Genomic DNA, 19426 nt, shown 5'->3' with positions numbered 1-19426 from the left:
GAATTATAGCAATGTTTCTTAAGCATTAAAGAGAGGTGCTGATAGAGCTAAAGGAGAAATAGTCAAGTTGTGGGACTCATAACAGGAATGAAAATACTTCTCTGATTGAGTGTTTTATGGGAGTAATAGGAGGACACATTTGGTCCAGAAACCTGAGATCCTGTCATTAGCATTTCCCTGTGCCTGGTTTTTACTCACTTCAACTTTCCAAATGTTTTACTCGTGGCTATTGGGTTTTTTGTTTGGCTTTTTATCTCATCTATTTGATAGGAGACTGTTATCTTATACCTGCCTTGTTCTCTTAAATAGGATCCTGCCCCACTTCAGGACAGTTAATTTAAGGTCCCCACGTACAGACAGAGTGCAATTATTTAAACCTGTGTTACTGGACACTGTCCAAAAATGCTCCCATATTTCAGGAGCAGATTAAGATCTGTTAGATAGGTTAGTGAGCAGATGTGGGAAGTCATGTAGTCTTACCTGTGGCAGCAACCAGCCCTTGATGTGAGCAGATGGGTGACTGAAAAGCAAGGGCAGCTCGCTGTGAACCTGGAGCCAAATGTTTCCTGGGTCTTATATCATGAGTGCTGTAATTAATATACTTGGCAAACAGAAGACATCTTTCCAATAGAATTCTGAAGTTGCTTGTGGTAGGTTGTGCTCTGCTACGGCTTTGGGCGAAGGGGAATGTAGATATTATGTCTGTTTGTATTTTTATATATCTGTTTTTGGGTTTTTTAGGTTGTACAGTGCAAACCTTTGAAACCACCTCTGGGAAGATGAAGCTTCCAGTAGCAGCAGTCTGGTTTGGAACCTCCTTATTTTAAGAAAACCTGGAAATTTCGACCCGTATTTGCCTATTCCAGCAGAAACCAGAGGACAATGAGTTACTTTTGTTTTTTGCATATTTTTACACTACGTAACAATTTTTCTTCCTTCTCATTTTGTTCAATGGGAAAAACTTGAGCCAGTATTGCAGCTAATTCTTACTTCGCCACATTCCTCTCACTGAGCCAAATTTTTGGAAACTGCATCCAGAGAACATCTATTTTTATGTCTTGGTTGTTGTTTTTTTTTTTTCTCTTTATGTGACATATGTCACTTTTTATGCTGGTTTGAACCTGTCCTTTTTGCATTGCTGAGTAGCTGTAGAGGATCACACAAGGAATAAATTAATTTCAGACTTTACAGAAGATGACTCACATTCTTCAGAAACACTTTTATAGCTGCGCTTGGCTCATTAATATAGGAGCTTAATGGTAGTAATATGAGGTATTGCATTAATTGCTGCATACATTTATTACCAAATGACTTGCACAGACAGTGTTTCAGATGCCGTGGACCTGATCACAACAACCAGAAGTGTCCTGTCTGCAAAGGGGAAAACAAGATCCCTTCGTACAGCGACAGCAAGCAGATGAAGTGGCTCGCGGTTTTGGAAGTCAGGACTGATCACTGTGAGAGCTGGAATGGGATTTTCTGCTTGAGGAAGGGGAAGCTATGCAGCCTGATGTTTGGGTTGATTGTGATGACTCTGGTGATGGTATCCTACATACTGACTGGAGCCAAGCATGGCCTGTTGTTAATACCGTCTCCCTTCCATTACGGAGCTTTTGCAAGCAATCCAAGCCTAATGGACAATGAAAGCCTTAGTGACATGAAAGACCATTACCAGCCTTCAAAAATGAATATTTCATATGTAAGGGATTACCCAAGCATTAAATTAATTATTGACACCATTACTTCCAAGATAGAGTTTATCACGAGACAGCGCCCTGATTTAGAAGAGCTGAGGAAACAAGAGCCACATGTAAGTGTGAATTGAAGCATGTCTTAAACTGCTTTATATTTCCTTATTTCAGGACTTTTGGATCAATCTTTTACCTACATCTCAAAAACTGCAACTGCTTACATGTTCATACAGTGATTTACACCACTAAGAGTCTCCTGATTTACACCATCTGTAAAATTGACACTGTAGGTCACGTCCTTCTGAGTCATGGGCAGAATGGATGTGTCATATAAGTGGTCTTGACACCTGAAACTAAAAAATCAGTCAGTATTCCCACAGCTGCACATCCTTATTGAATTTTTGCCTTGTCTTATGCAAAATCATTGTGACTTAGATTTACCTGTCACCTTAAATGATAAATAAGAAAAGAGCCTTTCTAATAACTGCTTACCAGTGTTCCTTCCTGCAAATCTGGTCATTGCAAACCTTTTATTGCAGAGTTAAAAAATGGAAGGTAATTTGATTTGAGTATTAAGTGTTGGAGTTTGAAATTCACTTCCTGGGGCTGCAGGAGAGTTGAAGGATTATTGTGAGGCCCTTTCTGGCCTTAAAATAAAAGTATTTCTAAATAATTCTCTCACAGTCCAACAGTTTATACAGGATTTTGTTCTGGTGTCATCAGAAGCAATAAGCAGGGTCAGTTTTGTGTTTGAAAGAAACAAGGGTTAAAAATGTCCACATAGTGTTTCTATTCTGTTGGTTGTTTGTTGCCTTGACTGAAATTGTTGTTCTTTATGTTGCAGATGTTTTCAGTAATTCCTAATAAATTCCTTCCAAATAGCAAGAACCCTTGCTGGTATGAGGAGTACAGAGGGAACACAACCACAGACCCTTATGCAACAAACTCTTACGCACTGTATTCAAAGCGCTTTCGGATCGTCTTCGATTACCTCAGGAAGGTATTTTGGAACCACTTGTACCATTACAAGGGCAAACACTACCGCCTGCGCTGCCTGCCCCATTTCTACATCATTGGCCAGCCCAAGTGTGGGACCACGGACCTGTACGACCGGCTCAGGCTGCACCCCGAGGTCCGGTTCTCAGCCAGCAAAGAGCCCCACTGGTGGACAAGGAAACGCTTTGGTGAGTAAGCATGTCCCCTGGTATCCAGGCAAGGTGTGTCTCCTAAACTTTTTGTACATATTTGGGATGAAGTTTATAGATTTTGCTGCTTCCTGGCTCACCCAGAAACACCCCGGAGTAGATACTTGTGAGGAATCCAAGTGGTGGACACTCAGGATGTTTCAGCCTACATTTTGGGTTAAATCTTTTGAGACCATGCACATTTTGTTTGTTTGCAGTGGTTTGGAAAATCTAGGAAAACAAACCTCACAAGATAAAGCCTATAAATTCATAAAGGCAAGAAGATGAGTTACTAGGTTGTGATGGGGGGGGTGGTTGGAGAACAGCAGCGACAGTTTTGTATTGCAAAATTCTGTAAAGGCTTTCTCACATGAATAAATGATGGGCCAGTATTTAGAATGTGGGTGGGTTCAGTCTTTATGGTTCAATAAATACAGCTGTGATAGGAGCTTCATTAGTGTCACAGCTCTAGTCAACACTGAACAGTCGAGATGCTCTGCACGAGAAAGCTCTCTCACACCAGACAACCTGCACATATTTTTGATGTTCCTTTCCTGGGTGACATCAATATTTCATGAGGTGACCCTCACATCTCTGAAGGCAGATTTGAGTACCTGAGGTTATGACCAGCAGAGCAAAATGCAGCCACCCCTCATGATTGCACCTTCAAAGGCTGTCTCGGGGCAGTGGGGCCGAGCACATTGTTTCATCTGTCTGAAGTGTTTATCTCCTTCTACTTCCCTCTTCTCTGGATGCCAAGGAAGGTCAGTCTTGTGTCTAGAAACTAGATGAGCCACAGAAGAGCCATTTTCAATTCCTTCCTGCTGTGTGCTTAGTGGCTCCCTCTAAATGTGGATGAGCATTCCACCCGGCCATTGGATTTTCCCACTGAGTGCAGTTGCTCAGTGCTGGCATGCCCTCACTTTGTATGGCTTTGATATCAAAGATCACAGGCTTTTCAGTGATTTTACTGTTTCCAAGAGGAAGATGCTGGTTGTTTTAGGGACATCTTTGTTTCTGGTTTTCATTTGCTGTTGCTTCATGGCAGACACCGCCTTGGGGACAAGGACAAACTTAACGCTGTGGGGGAGACCACTTGATGAGGACTTTAATCACTACTTTCCTTTGGTGCTCTTCTAAGCTTCCTTGGAATGGGAAAATATATTTTCTAATCAACTGCTGTGTCTAAAGGCAAGGAAGGCCACTTTTTGAGACATTGAGACTCCTGCAGTGCTGCTTCTGTTCTTTGCTTTGGGGTCATACCCTAAATTCTTTATTTCTCCTGCACATGGCCTTGTCATTACCATCTTTCTTTCCCATGTCCTGCATCCCAGAAGAACCTTTGAGCTCCTGCAGGCAGGGGTTTGTTCCTTGCTGCTTGATGAGGGGAAGTTCCCAGCCACAAAGAGGGGATTTCATGACTTTGCTGTGTTCATAGATTTTTCTATTTTTTCCCTTTGCCAATGCCATAAGAAAGTTGCTAAAATAAATATTTTCAACCTTTTCTAAATACTTTCTGTAAACTAAGATTTAAAGCAATATGATGAAAAATACAGTTTTGCTTTTGAGATAATTTGGTCCAGTTCAAAAAGACACTGCAGGTACCGGTGTGAACTGAGAAGTGAAACCAAATCAAACAAGAAAAGCATCATGGGGCTCCTTGAAGACCCATGAAAGGGACTTGTTCACCACAGTCAGCAGCTGAATGAAGACAAAACATGGAATCATAGAATGGTTTGGAAAGTCAGGTCAGTGAATAAAGGCCATTTTAGACTTGGACACCTTCCAGATGAGGATGCTGTGCTGCTTGTGTCTGGGTTTGTAGATGCAGAGACTGTCAGCAAAACCAGCTGTGGAAGATTTTGTGTTCCATGAGAGTGCTGGCAGGAAAGGCTGAACCGAACTGCTATGCTAAGCTAAAATGTTTTATCCCAAATAGTTCCCTCCACTTACATTAACATCAACATAAATGCTTGGAATGAATGTTGGAGGAGGTAGCACATCCAACCTCACTGAAGCAAGAACTGGGCTCACTACAGCTCGGACCTTGACCTACCAAACAGGCAGAAGAATGTAACAAACCAGGCTGGAGTGCACATAATTGGAGAACAAGGGTGAATTCCTATCTCTGTGCTGGCATTCACAAACCCTCCACTTGCACAGTCTTGTGGTCAGCCACTGGGGACCAAGTGTTGATCCTTGAAGAGAACATTCTTTGCATAATTAAACTTTCTGAAGTTGTTTTGTAAAGCTGGAGAATGAGGAAAGATTGCAGAGCTTGTGGTCTCAGGGGAGAGGGATCTGTAGAGATGACCTTCTGATCATCTCAAGCTCTCTGCCACTGAGAATGAAAGATTAAGTTGGCTCCTGGGGGCTCAGTCCTTTCATTCTGCCTCAAAAGTACATTACCCAATGGTTGCTATTTAGAAATAAAGGAAAAAAAACCCAACCAAAACAGAGAAAATGACAAATACACTGACAAGTGAAACTGAGAAAGCCACTATTGTGAGCCAGTGAGTGGATATGACTCCTGTGCTCCTGGCTATTAACTTGGTTTGGTTTCTAACACTAAATCTGGACAAGAAAGTCCCTTTGTTCAATGGCATCCTCTGATTCAGTGGATTTTTATGAGACTGACTAATTTCAGCTGAAGTTAAAGAGCCCTCTGGGGAGGCCCCATTTTGCAAATCACCGCTTTCCCCTTCTGCTGGGGTGGTTGATGCTCCACAGGACTTTGTCCCAGCTTGACTGTCTCTCTTTCCTGGTACCTTGCCACTGTTTCTATTCCCAGGAGTGGGGTGGCAACAAACCAAGGCTGTCTGTAGCAGCACGCTTGCACTTTTCTTTACCCTCGAAAAAGTCAAAATACACTGTTGAACTTTCTTCTACCCTCATTAAATCCCACTTTCCTAAAGGGGAAAATCAGAGGGAACGGACAAAAGAACTCCCTTGCTGAGCTTTCCTCTTGCATAATTGATAATTATTGGCCTTGTGGGAACAAGAAAGGGAGAGCTGACAAGTCCTGTGTGGGGAGCACGTACAGCAAGTGGAGAAGTGAGAATAGATTTGAAAACAGGAGTGGAAAAAAAGAGTATAAAAATCACAGATGTGGCTCAAGATGTTGAGAAATGTGGGGAGAAGGTGATACCGAACACACCCTGGAGTGTAGAGGAGGAGAGGATAAAAATAAGACACTGCCATGGAGCTTTATTTTCATACCTGTGAAAGAAAAAAACATGAATGATTTCCCAGTGTGTGTTTATTTGCATATTTGGCATCAGCGCCTGTTCTCATTCTCAAAACAGTAAATCTAGTGGGAGTCCAATATTACTTCAATTTATATTGGTGCAAAGGAGAGTAGAATCTTATCTTTTACACTCATTCCAAAAGCTAAATTTAGAAGAAAATAAATGCAAGCTATTCATGCAGGAACTACAAGGCAGAACACTTAAAATACTTCCTATCACTGTGAATTTACGGTGTAATCACGCGGTGTCTCCCATCTCAGCTACTTCATTATTGGCACTTTCGTCTGAGGGTTGCACTTCATCGGTGTAATTTTGTGCTGATGTTGGCTGGCTCAGGGCCAGCCACGTCGATGAATCCACCCTGGCTTGCACCAGTGGTTAATCTTGCCCTGCTGTTGTTATTGTTGTTGGGTTTTAATTCTCTTTTTGTTTTTGTTTTTGTTTTTTTTTTGCTGTTTTAGGGATCATCCGTCTGAGGGATGGGTTTCACGATCGCTACCCGGTGGAAGATTACCTCGACCTGTTTGACCTGGCAGCGCATCAGATTCAGAACGTGCTGCAGAGTGAGGCAGTGAGGGAGCGTGGCAAGATGAACAACATCATCATTGGTAGGGCAAACACAGCCTCTGGAACACATCTCTGTGCCTCCACACTGGCAGTGTTCAGAGCTCAGGCATGAGAGGGGTGTTCTCCCACATGTGAATTGTTCTCAGCACAGAGCCCCTGACTTCGCCTTTCTCTTATCTTTTCCTGCAGGATGGTTACTTGCTTTGTTGAAAAGTTGTGATTATCTTGAGAAAGTGCCAGAGCAATTACCAGATATCTGATGAACATCAGCATTTAATTAATCTGTTTTTTTTTTTTAAATAATGAGAATGACCTTGGTCACTCCTTCAAACAGTTTGTTTCCATGGAATCATTTAGGTTGGAAAGGCCTGCTGAGATCACTGAGTCCATCCATTAACCCAGCACTGCCAAGGCCGCCACTGAACCATGTCCCCAAGTGCCACATCTGTGTGGTTTTTAAACACAGTTGTGAGGGGTTTGCCTGTACTGATGGGATTGTAGCTTCAAGTCCAAATGTGTCTGGATAACACACTAGCTGTGCTGTTGTGACACACAGTGGGTGCTGCTGAAATCCTGTATCTAATCCGATAGCTCCAAGTGGCTCTTTTTAAGCTCCAACAGAAGATATTGATATAATATTAATGACTATCAAAATTAAATTACCTAATTAGCATTACAAGTGGTCTAGATGTTGTATTGTACCTCGTGGAAGTCCGTGGTTAGCACTGGGCTCCAGGGAAGGATCCCTGGACTGCTTTCCATGACACACAGTGGTCGATCCACTGGGCTCATCCACCGCTGTCTGCGGGATATTAGTTTACAGTGCCCACAAGGAACATCAGAAATTTCTAAACTCTGCATGAGCTGATTGGGATAAATCCAGCAGAACATCAAACATGATCAGAGAACAGGGCAGAGAAATACGAAGGAAGATCAGAAAATCTGTTTGGAGAGGCATAGGCTGCTTGCAGGATCAGAGACTTTAATTACTTTGGCATGATTTAGGCAAACACCTGTGATGGAGCAGTCTGAGTCCAGCCAGTTCTGTCACAGAGACGCAGCAGTGACTTCCCAAGGTCGCTCTGATCCCTGGAGTGCACTATCCTGTAAATCCCTACCTGCAAGTGCTCGTGCCCATTTGCATTTTCCCATCTCCTGACAGCTCAGAAGGAGCTGCCTGATGTTTTTGTGGCTCGGCTGTCTCAGCCCTGGCCTATATTTAATCTTTTGTGTTTCTGCTTCACCCAGCGTGGGAGCTGGGCTAATTGAGTTTTAATTGACAAGGCAAAGCCTGCTGATGATTAGGCAGTGCTTTGGCTAATTAATTTAGAATGGAAAAGCAGAGCTGTTGTGGACACCCGGGTTTAGCCAATGGACCTGATCAACTCCTTCTGAAAAGAGGCAAAATGAACATGACAGAAGATTAATGTGTTTTCTAACAACTCCCAGACTTTATTAATGAATCACATTATGTTAAGCTGAAGTTTGGAGCCAGTACCTTTCTCATGTCGTGTTTTGGCTATCTTTTAAAATCTCTATTGGACTTTCCCAGCAGAGGAAAGAAGAAAAAGGGAAAAGGGAAATCATGTGCAAGGCTCCAAGCCTACAACATTGTTACTTTGTCACCTCAGTCCTTTTGATTTGAAAAAGCTCATTAACAAGAATTAGCTCTACTTAGACTGTCAGAGAATGGAAACTTCCAAAAATCTTCTGTATATGTTTTATTAAACAGTAGCGTGCCACATAAATGCCAGTATTACTTAAAAAGACAGGGAAGATTACAGAATTCAAAATACCCTATCAGATAATTTATTTAGCAGCTGAGGAATCATATACCTCGTTCTGGCAGAGACGTTGATGATGGGGTTTCTTCTTATAGCATTGCATCCAGACTGAGCTTCTTCAGACACCAGGGATATCACAGTCTGGCATTTAACCAAATGTGCTATTTATTCTATAGACCTTTTGTCTAATAGTAAATAGTTGGCTTATTTTACATTAATAATTATAATTATTTAAATTAATAAGTGTTATATATTATTATAAAATATTTCAAATATCAAATACACAATTCAACTGCTTTTTAATATTTACTATGAAGTTTTGAATTCCACTGATTTTCCTGATTATGTTTTGAACACTGCTGATCAGCAGGACTGGTGGTTTCCACATTTTTCTGTGTGAAATTGTACAATTTGTTAGCAAATGACTCCTCTTGAAATCAGGTGCATTAAGGCCAACCCTTGGGGTGCTCAGAGACAGTGGCTGGGCTTTGGCAGGGACCATCTCCTGCCTCCTCAAGGCCAGGCTGGACAGGGCTTGGAGCAAACTGATCTAGTGGAAGGTGTCCCTGAACATGACAGGGGGGTGGAACAAAATTTTTAAGGTCCCTTCCAACCCAAACCATTCTGTGATTCCTCACATGAAGAATGTGCTAAAACCCTGAGAAGTCGATTTGCAACCCAGATTAAATCTAATTTTATGTGTTAACCACTAGAGGGAAGCAGTGTGGTTATGGACAATAATATTTCAGGTGGCATTCCATAAAACCTGCCTTAACCATCCCTACATTCCCAGAAGTACAAGGCAGTGGGATTGCCCTGGCTCTGGGGAGCGTTAGCCAGATCAGCCTGTGAGAACTAAGAAGTGCTGAAATTCATAGAGTAAATTTTGATCCAATTTTGATCCAATTCCAAATTCAGCCAATTTCTACTCCAGTGAAAAGAATGAAATGATTTACCAGCAGAAATGCTTTTAATTTCCAGGGGAGGCCAGTGCCTCGACCATGTGGGACAACAACGCTTGGATTTTCTTTTATGACAACAGCACTGACGGAGAACCTCCCTTCTTAATCCAGGACTTTATCCATGCCTTCCAACCGAATGCCAAACTTATCATCATGCTGAGAGACCCTGTTGAAAGGTGAGCAAGGGTCATGCTGCTGAAGTGTGCAACAGAATTTTCTTATTATAATAATTTTATTCCCTCTGGCTCTCCTGGATGCAAGGAAACATTTGTGTGGTGGTTGACAGAGCTACTTGGCTTGTGATAAGAGCTGCCAAGGGGGTTTATTCTGTGTGTTTTGGCACATGGAATGGTGATAATGTTTTAAGGAGAAGCATGTCAATGTGAATGCCATGAGTGCCATGCATGGATGCCTGAGCTGCTCCGAAAAAAGGAGTTTATAGGTTGCCAAATGCCTGAGCTGACATGCCCTGGTTCTCAGCACAGAACTGAGGAGGGCACTGCATCTACAGGTCTCAGCATCAGTGGTCCTTTGAAATGTTTCAGTTCATTTCAGTCATAAAGTTTATGTTTTCATGGGGCTTGCTGTTCAAAATTATTAAATAGTAGTGATTAATAATGATGAAATAGCGCTGGAGTCAGCAAAGGATACCAAATTTTATTAAGTCTTAAAAATGCTTGGTGCAACACTCATGTAAAGACTCACTGGGCAATTTTAGCTACTCAGGAGTTCACCCTTGGTCTTCCTGACCTTGTTTGCAGGGAGAGGGCTCTGCTTTTGCCAAGAAGTGGCTATTTTGAGTGGCGTGGTGGACTCATGTTAGCCAGGAATTCCTAGCTTTCTCTTGGACTTGAATTTTTCTCTCCAGTCTTCCTCCAGATTTCTGGGTCATTTCTTGCCACTGTGTCCTCTGAGGATGGAGGGTATCTATATAATACCAGTAATGATGAGGGTAATGGGCAGGGTGGAGGGGATGGAGGCAGAGTCCAAAAGGATCAGAGTGAAAGGGGTGTGAATTCCTTCTCTCTGTAGTTTCATAGGGATATTGGGGATACCTGGGGCTTCGGTGCCCAAGGGCAAAGCCCCAGAAAAGGGGGCTTCTGGAAAACTCAGAAAAGGAAGGGGATGCAGATGATGATGAGGACCAGGCTCTGGTGGCAGTGGGAGAAGAGCAGACACAGGGTACTTGTGCAGCAGCTGCCCAGAGTGACCTGGGAGTGGGAAGGGATGGTGCTCCCTGACAAGCTTTCCCACTGGCAGGACGTGGCTGCTGGTGAGAGGCAGAGGTGTGGGAATGCTTCCCAGCTCCTACACCAGCAAATACAGCTCTCAACTTTAATGGCATCTCCTGACCTCAGGATTTAACAGATGGTAATTTTATGCAAGAGAATTGGCTGAAGTGCCTTCCTCATGTAAATTCCCCACCAACTCCCTGATTGCTTTAACCATCCTCTGTAATATGGGTGTAGCTCTTTGCCAGCTTTCATAGGGGTGAGAGGAAAAGTCAGCTCCATCTCCCTGACCATATTTATGATAAACTGGTTCCTTTTTGTTTACAATTCCCTAAGCTGCTGGCAGCTCCTCTGAACCGGAGGAGCAAAAGCAGCCATGGCAGAAGGGACAGTGGGCATCCTTCGGTGATGCTGGGCAGTGGGGCAGGTTCTCTGCAGCAGCCAGGAGGACATGGGGCTGGGACAGGCTCTGATCTAACCTGCACAGGGTCAGATCTTTCCCCCAGCAGGGGATATTTGGTGGACATCAAGGTTTGTGATGGTGGATGTCAATGGCATCGTTATTTCACTGCCATGGGTAGTAGTGGAGGGTAAGGACTTCAAGTAGCTGGAACAGCTGAAATCTTAAGCTGAAAAGGTTTTATTTCCAAGCAGATGTCCCCAGAATTGAAAACAGATGGAAAGAAAAGGAAAAGGAAATCAGGAAGAGAATCTCAACTGCCCTGCAGAGGGAGAACTTGTCTTCAAGAACGTAGTTTTTCATGAGATGTCAGGAAGTCTTTAAAGTGATGCATTTGTTTCAAGGGATGATTAGAAATGCTAAGCATTCATATTAAAGCTTTTAAAGAAAACTGCAGCCAGGCCCATGCTGTACACGATGCCTGCTGGCTGATTTCCCCCAGCAAGAGGCCTTTCACCTGCTCTGCTGGGAGCAGTCAATGCCCCCAGTCCCTGGGACAAGCTGGGCAAGCCTGAGTCTTGATGCACACACTTTTCTACAAGCAGGAGATGCTGCTGTGTGCCTAATTTTGTTAAAGTCAGCTGGCTTTGTCCCTCAGCTTCTCCCCTTCTCCTTTTTTAAATGAGCAGAGGGCCTTCTTCTGTTTCATATGGGAATTAAAATCCTGGTTTTGCTGACATAAATAATGAGTGCAGAGGGGCTATTCCTGTGCTTAAGTGCTTTGCTGGATTAGGGCCTAAACTTTCTAAATTAAACGATGTTTTTTTAAGTACCTGTGGAAATCTAGGGAAGTTAAAGGAATAAATAAAGTAAGTGCAATACAAAAGGTTACTGCAGCAATAAATGAGACCTAAACAGACTGATTTTTTTAGGTCATTTCTTAACACCTGTGTTTTTTCCAAAGAGGCTGAAAGATATCTAGGATTTCTGGAATTTTGTTGAGGGGTGGGTACTATGGAGGCATCATATCTGTGCTGCAAACACACCTGGGGAAGTGAGTCTGTCTCAAGTGTTACAAAATTGTCTTCAAAATCCTCTGGTATTGCTGGGGTTCTGGTCATAATTTCTAAGTCTAAATACAGAAGTTAAAATACCATGTTCACCAGATCTAATATGTAAGCCATGCTAGAGAATTTCCTTTTTCTCTTTGAACCATGTTTACCTTTCAAAAGCTTAGTCAAGGTTTCAGGGGTTAATGCTAAAGTTGATATTTTCCTTGCCTGTAGATTTTGGGTTATTTCACCCCCACCCCCACAGCTCCCTCAAAGGAATTTGAAATTAGATAATCTTTTTTTAAGCAACTGTAAAACTTGTGCTAAAAATGTGCAGTAAGGGGATACTCTTCTGGTGTAACTTAGAGAAATTCCTGTTGCTGGTGGAGTTTGCTCTCAGCTGAACATGTGTGGCCCCATGTCCTGCTGTCCTCAAAGCTGGAAGTGTTTGGGGAATGCAGTCTGTAGTGGGACTGCAGCACAGATGGGAACCATTCACCTACCTGCAGCATTTCAGCTTAAAAAAACATAGGAATCAGGAGGTGGAATGCTGTAAATTGGAAGGTTTTGATGGAAAGGCAATATAGGACTGGAGGTGGAGCTTCCTGTAAAAAATAAGAAATCTGGACTCTGTCTTACTGTTGATGGTAGTTAGCTTGGTAATCATAAAAAAATTTCTCTTTCTAACCTGACCCATACCTGTGCTGCTTTTGAAACCAACTTTAAGCTTTTGAGACAAGGACTGTTCCTGCCCATGGATCAGTGTGGAGCACCAGGTACAGAGGGGCACAACATCAGCCAAGACCGGTTCATCTGTTCATGGAGAACACAGATTTAAAGTCTATACACTTAAAAAAATGTGCCTTCAGGAGAAAAAAAATGTTGGCTCCCACAATCACTAGGGTCAGGTCTTCAGGGATGCTGACTTTGAGAGTGAGGAGGATGCTGTTCAAAATTCCCTGGAGTGGCTGTTCCTCTGAGCTAAACCCCACCGAAGTGAACAGAAAAGGTGTCGCTGGCTGAACAGGGTGCGTAACACAGGTCGTGCACCTCGAGGCTATTGTCACACAAACAAACCTTTCCCGCCCTCAGCCTCTCACTGACAGGTTTTCCCCTCTGCAGGTTGTACTCCGACTATCTGTACTTCGCCAGCGCCAACAAATCCGCGGAGGATTTCCACGAGAAGGTGGCGGAATCCCTGCAGCTGTTTGAGGGCTGTGTGCTGGATTACTCCCTGCGGGCCTGCGTCTACAACAACACCCTGAACAACGCCATGCCTGTACGTGCCTCCCAGAACATTTGATTCCTCGCTCGTTTAAGGGTACCTGGGGGCAAGGTTAAGGTGACGAAATCAATGAGACGCCGAAACGCCGCGCAAAGACGCAGCGAGAAATCAAACTTCTTCCCTTTTCCTTTGTAAAGCAGATAACCAAAAAATATATATATATATATAAGCATGTAAAAGCTGGTGTAGAGGCTCAGCTGTCTCCTCAGCCTGTTCCCTGCTGAATGCCAGCAGTAATAATACACTCTTTCTATTGTGCAAGCGTATGGAGAGCACATTTAGTGAAGATTGCAGTTTAATGTGTAAGCTTTCCACAGATGTTTCCAAAAAGTAGCTCTGGCAAGGATCTTTGCGGTACCAAATTGCCTCAAAAATCAAAATAAATTATGTATTCTTTCTCAAAAAAAAAAAAAAAAAAAAAAAGACTACCAATAACTAGCTAATTTTTTTATTTTTTTTAAAGTTGTGCACATCAGAAAATGATAAAACTGCTGTCAGGGAAAGGGATAAGCATTACAGGCTCAGGATTCCAAACTTCACAGTTTTAGTGCAGAGCTGACATCAGATTTGCTTGAGGGTGAAGAATAATATGGAAGAGATTGACTTGAAATATCACATCTGGCTCAGTTTGCCGTTCAATCCTCTTTTATTTGTTCAGGCTGTGAAGGATTCAGAGGGAATAGCTCCCTCCTTTGCCTCTGGGGTGAAGTTATTGCCTCCTCCACACGATAAAATAGCAGCAAAAGAGTGTCTTGCACAGGCTGGAGCCCTGCAGCAGTTGGGCAAACAGGACATTCCTCTTGCTTACCTTGGCAGGTAGAGTGGAGCTGCTCCTCTCTGATTGCAGCCTCCAGGGCTGACACCAGTCGCTGCTGGGCAATATCACAGTATTTTCCAGCCATCTGCTTGCACAAATGCAGTCAGAGAAAGGCAGAGAGAGAACCAGGAGGGAAGATTTTCCTCTTATCTTCCTCCTCAGGGTGTGGAGCCAATCTTCATCTGTTGTCTTAGGCAGCCCTCTGAAGAAAGATGCTTTTGGAAATGAGTAGAAGAGGCCTCTTTCCACAGAGCCACGAGCAGGTGTTCATAATAAAACCCAAATGCTAACTGTGCTCCTCAATGGCCTTTTTTAGCTTTCTTCTTCTTCTTCAGCCAAGTTGCTAAATCTGTTATGTTTGAGGTTTGCTGTGTATTGAAAAAGTAAGGATTCTTTTCCCTGGTGAGCTCATTAGTTTGTTAATTCTATGACTATGCAGGAAAAAAATTGCTTTGCTGTTTGTTCATATATTTCAGAAACAAGAGAGGTGTCACAGACATTGTGGCTGCTGATAGATGTGAACTGTGAAAAAGGGGGTTTGCCAGCTTATCCTCACTCAGAATCAGTGGAAAGCACATCACCCAGAGAAAGGCATCCTGAGCCAGGGTGATCCTGACTGTGGCCTTCCAGTACATGGAGGGAGCTACAAGGAAGATGGAGAAGCACTCCAGGGCCTGGAGTGACAGGACAGGGGGAATGGCTTCGACCTGAAAGAGAGCAGATTTAGATTGGATATCAGGAAAAGAGTCTTTACTGTGAGGGCCCTGGAGGTTGCCCAGAGAAGCTGTGGCTGCCCCATCCCTGGAAGTGTCCAAGGCCAGGTTGGGGCTTGGAGCAACCTGGGGTAGTGGAAAGAGTCCCTGCCCCTGGAAGGGGGTTGGAATGAGATGAGCTTTAAGGTCCCTTCCAACCCAAACCACTGTGTGATTATATAATGCTATGAAGGTGCAGAAATGGATATTATGGAGGGGAAAATGGCTTGGGAAACCCTAGCAATGCCTTTGACGTAGAGTGGGAAGCACTGGAGCTTTAAAGAAGGAAACAATCTGGTTCAGAAGAACAGCAATGAAAAAGAAGTCAGTAGAACATACTGTACAGGGTCTTGCTCATCCTAAGAGAACTGAGGATTAGAGGAATATATTAGTTAAAATTCCTCTTTCTGGTGAAAGGCTTCAAAAGGATTCTAAACCCATGTGGGAAAGCACTGCACTTCCAAACTCTACCATGAAGATGATTCTTGTCTGCCACTCACCTCCATCTCCCAGGTGAAAGAAAAGCAAAACCCATTAAGGAAAAACCACTAAACCACACATTTGCCCCAGTGCTCAGTGGAATGAGGCACTGGCTGAGGGCTGGAGTGCTGCCCTGTCAGTATTACCCCATGCTAGCCTGATGTTTTAAGCAAATAAGATGTTTCAAATCCTTGTGTAGCACACATATAAAGAAGTCTGCTAAATATGGAGGCTTATTGTTATAAGCAGCAAAAAACACAGGTCAGAATCACACATTATGATAATAATAACTTAGGAATACTTCAAAAACATGACTTATTCTACTGGAATTTAGGTATCAGTGTGGGTCAGGGTAAGAAATGAAAGATGCTGTTGTTGTCTGCCTTCAATGGTTCTGTGGTAATATGACTTGAAGACATTAAGTCTCTTTTATGAAAAAGATGCTTAAGAGTTGGGATTCATGATTCTCTCTTCTGAGCCCGGCAGGATTTAAGAAAAAAAAATATTTATAAATGTAGTTGGAAGCTGGACTATAAAGAACACCAGGCTACTCTTTTTGTATTTCAACTTGTTATGCAAAACTGAGGAGGGAAGAAAAACAGAGATTAGGGCAGAAGAGGCTGAAAAACTGCCTTTTCCCATCCCTGGTCTGACATAGTCTGGGGCTCTCAATGTGCACTCAGACAAGGTACCATTAACGCTGCTGAGCAGCCACTGCTCCTGCAGCTCAGATCCCAATCTAATTATTGCAATCAGAGGATGCAGCAAAATGCACACAAATCTAATTCCTGGCAGCGAGTCAGAGTGTTTGTAGTGCTCGTGGCAGCGTGGTCTGGTGCAGCTGATAATCGTGGAATCACAGAACTGTTCAGGTTGGAAAAGACCTCTCAGATTGTTGAGTCCAACTTGTAACCCAGCACTGCCAAGCCTGCCACTAAACCAATGAAATCAAGGTGGAATGAGCAGATTTAGGGCCTTAGGTAACAGCACCAAGCATCTCCCCTTCTACTGGTGTTCATCCAGGGGCTGACATCAGTGACTCCATTTCTGGGATTTTTTGCTCAGAAGGCGGAGGTGAGTGTTGGTTTCTTACTGCTGAAAGTGTTGCAAGGTGAATTAATTTGGGGTTTTTTTTGTGCTTACAGGTAAGGTTACAGGTCGGGCTCTACGTTGTGTATCTCCTGGACTGGCTGACAGTTTTTAACAAAGATCAGATCCTCGTTCTTCGCCTGGAGGACCACGCATCAAACATGAGATACACCATGCACAAGGTGTTCCAGTTCCTGGATCTGGGTAGGTGTCTTCTGGCTGTTTTAGGTATGAAAAAAACCCACATTATTATTCTTTTTTTAGGTAATTTTTGTTTTATTAAGAGACAAAAGAGAAGCCTGGGAATCTGGCTTGCAGGACGCATTAATTTTGTTGCCTGGAGTCAAGCAAAATTAAAACTCTCAAGCTCCTATAGAAAGGCTGGTGTTAGAAGATCTTAATAAGGCTATATCAAGAAAAAAATATCCAGATAATTCAGAATGTATGGATTAATTTTACCATATGGAAGCCAGTTCTGCTTCTGAAGGCAGTCAGGGCTTGTTTGTCATGGGCCTTACATAGATGCAAAGTTATCCCACTCAATTTAAAGAAACTGAAGTGCTACCAACCCAGAATCTGAATCTGAGAATGATGAAAGGTTGTGTTTCCAGCAGAGGAGAAGGGGGAATTGTGTTTTTGCTGTGTTGATTGAGACATCTGTTGCTAATCCTCGGAGAAACGCCGGCAGACAAAATGTTGCCCAATGTTGATTTGACAGCAGCAAGAGAATGAAAATGCAGCTGAAAAACAGAGTGTCTGGTCCAAAGATTGGTCTAGATGATGAGAAAGTTTGAATGCAGCAGACTGAACAGATGAAGAGCTTGGCATCTTCTTCCCAAATATGGTTTATGCTGGAAATGTCTGCAGGATTTTTATCTTGCTGATGCACATTTCTTCCTGGAATAGGGGCATCACTACACCTGTGTGCCACTTTGAGCCCACTGACAGCCTCCAAGGCAAGCAGAATGTGGCCTTAATTCACATCATAAAATGAAACAGCAGTAGGGAATAATTGCAGCTCCAAAATGGATGGCAAGTTGTGTCCAATGCAGTTGCTGTTTTCTGAAAACAAGTATTTTCCTCCAGAAGTGATTTATGCTGCTTTTCATAGAGATGATTAATTAACAGGAGAGGAAAATATATTATTTCCATATTTACTAACAGTGATTTATTTTACTAATCAAAGCCAGTATTCAATATTCCAAAACATTGTCGCTGCTAACAAAAATTACATTTGTCCTCCTCTGGCAAACCTTCTGATTCAGTCATTAGTCTCCTTTAGCATGGGCATTTTTTGTGAAATATTTTAAGATGATGTTCTGTTCTTCCACAGGACCTCTAAGTGAGAAACAAGAAGCTCTGATTACCAAGAGTCCTGCATCAAACACCAGACGACCTGAAGACAGAAGCCTGGGGCCGATGCTACCAACCACGAAGGCAATTTTAAGAGATTTCTATAGGCCTTTTAATACAAAACTGGCACAAGTTCTTTTTGATGATGCTTTTTTATGGAAGAGGACATAATATGTAAATTTCGTGCCACAAAATACAGTGCTTAAAGGAGTTTTTATTTTTTTAAATTCTATTTTTGTGCGTGGATATTTACATGGTTCCCATTCCAAAGAGAAGCCGATTGATGAGCTGAGACCCTCACCTTCAGTCAGCACATTTCACAACAGTTATGCCACATTTTCCTTGTGAGAATGGAAAGCATCTTGCTTATCAGTCTATTGTAACTTCTTTTACCCCAGAAAAGGAGTGGAAAAGCATCAGGGCAGAGACGATGTCTGACACTCCTCCACAGGGGTGTTGAAGTTTAACCTTCTCTGAGATGCTGCAACACAGAGTTGGCATCAGTTTCCTACAATTACGCTTATAATCTCATTTTCAATATATGTTACTCATTCATTTTTTCAATCAGTCAATCAATCAATCAAAGTCATTTAGTCATTAAAATTTTTAATTGAATTCAACCTAAAATTCTGTCTCTTTTTGTCAATGTATTCAGTTGGTCAGAGCACAGTGCTAATAATGCCAAAGTTGTGGGTTCAATCCCCACATGGGCCCTTCACTCAAAGATCCCTGTGGCTCCCTTCCAGCTCAGAATACTCTGTGGTTCTTAAATGGTCTTCACTCACACTGAGTTTTCTGTTTCCTTAATTCTGGGACAAAGGTAAAGGATCATTGCATTCACATAAATGTCCAAGTTTAATTTATACCTTCAAGTTAAACGGCGTTTCCTAGCCACTCTTCTTGTAAAAGAAAATTTTACAGCCCAGGTAAGAATGGATGACTGAAATCTAAACAACAGGCCAATTCATTGCCTTACAGATCTTGTTCATATATATATATGAATATATACATTTTATTTATATCACTCACACATTTTCCCCAGAAAGCACTAATGGGCTTGATGTAAAGTCCATTCCCAGTCAGGGAGAGCTTTTATGGATATTTCTGCTTGGTTCTTCACAATTAGTTTTCTCCATTGAGAAGAAATAGGCACTTTAAAATCCATATAAAATTGGTTATTGAAAGCATAGATTTTCAGGATGCCCATTATCTTACACCCTGAACAGAAAAGATGTGTTACCAGAGGAATTAGTTGCACAATATCTGTCTCTCTCTTCAGGAAAAATGTCTCCATCTAGTTAAAGAGGTTGAGATATGCAGGCTTGAGAAAAAAACCATTTTGAAAGTTACGGAGAAACTTTGGATTTCTTGTAAGTTTTTTTTTAACTTGACTGAAATGGCCAGATTTCTATGCAGATGTGCACCAATTCAATATTTGATTTCAAGCACATCTGGTTAGGGTCACTGTCAGCTGCAGTCTGCAGCCTTCCTGCAGGTGGAACTGGCCCCCACCTGTGAGGGACTTTTTTT

General features: G+C 42.5%; 1 protein-coding gene across 2 annotated transcripts in view; it reads left to right on the top strand.

The window, feature by feature from the left end:
- CHST15 (carbohydrate sulfotransferase 15) overlaps positions 1–18516 on the top strand; it is a 42225-nt gene extending 23709 nt beyond the window's left edge. For both annotated transcript variants that reach the window (XM_050305357.1, XM_050305358.1), the window contains exons 2-8: positions 742–1810; positions 2536–2875; positions 6585–6731; positions 9456–9612; positions 13243–13399; positions 16600–16747; positions 17877–18516. In XM_050305357.1, the coding sequence (XP_050161314.1) occupies positions 1268–1810; positions 2536–2875; positions 6585–6731; positions 9456–9612; positions 13243–13399; positions 16600–16747; positions 17877–18067 (1683 nt within the window). In that variant the 5' untranslated portion in view covers positions 742–1267 and the 3' untranslated portion in view covers positions 18068–18516. The remainder of the gene's footprint in view (positions 1–741; positions 1811–2535; positions 2876–6584; positions 6732–9455; positions 9613–13242; positions 13400–16599; positions 16748–17876) is intronic.
- Positions 18517–19426: the final 910 nt, after the last annotated feature.

Source organism: Myiozetetes cayanensis, unplaced genomic scaffold (genome assembly GCF_022539395.1).
Source record: "Myiozetetes cayanensis isolate MyiCay16 unplaced genomic scaffold, myiCay2020 scf10, whole genome shotgun sequence".
NCBI classification, from domain to species: domain Eukaryota; kingdom Metazoa; phylum Chordata; class Aves; order Passeriformes; family Tyrannidae; genus Myiozetetes; species Myiozetetes cayanensis.
This window is presented reverse-complemented; position numbering and strand designations above follow the sequence as displayed.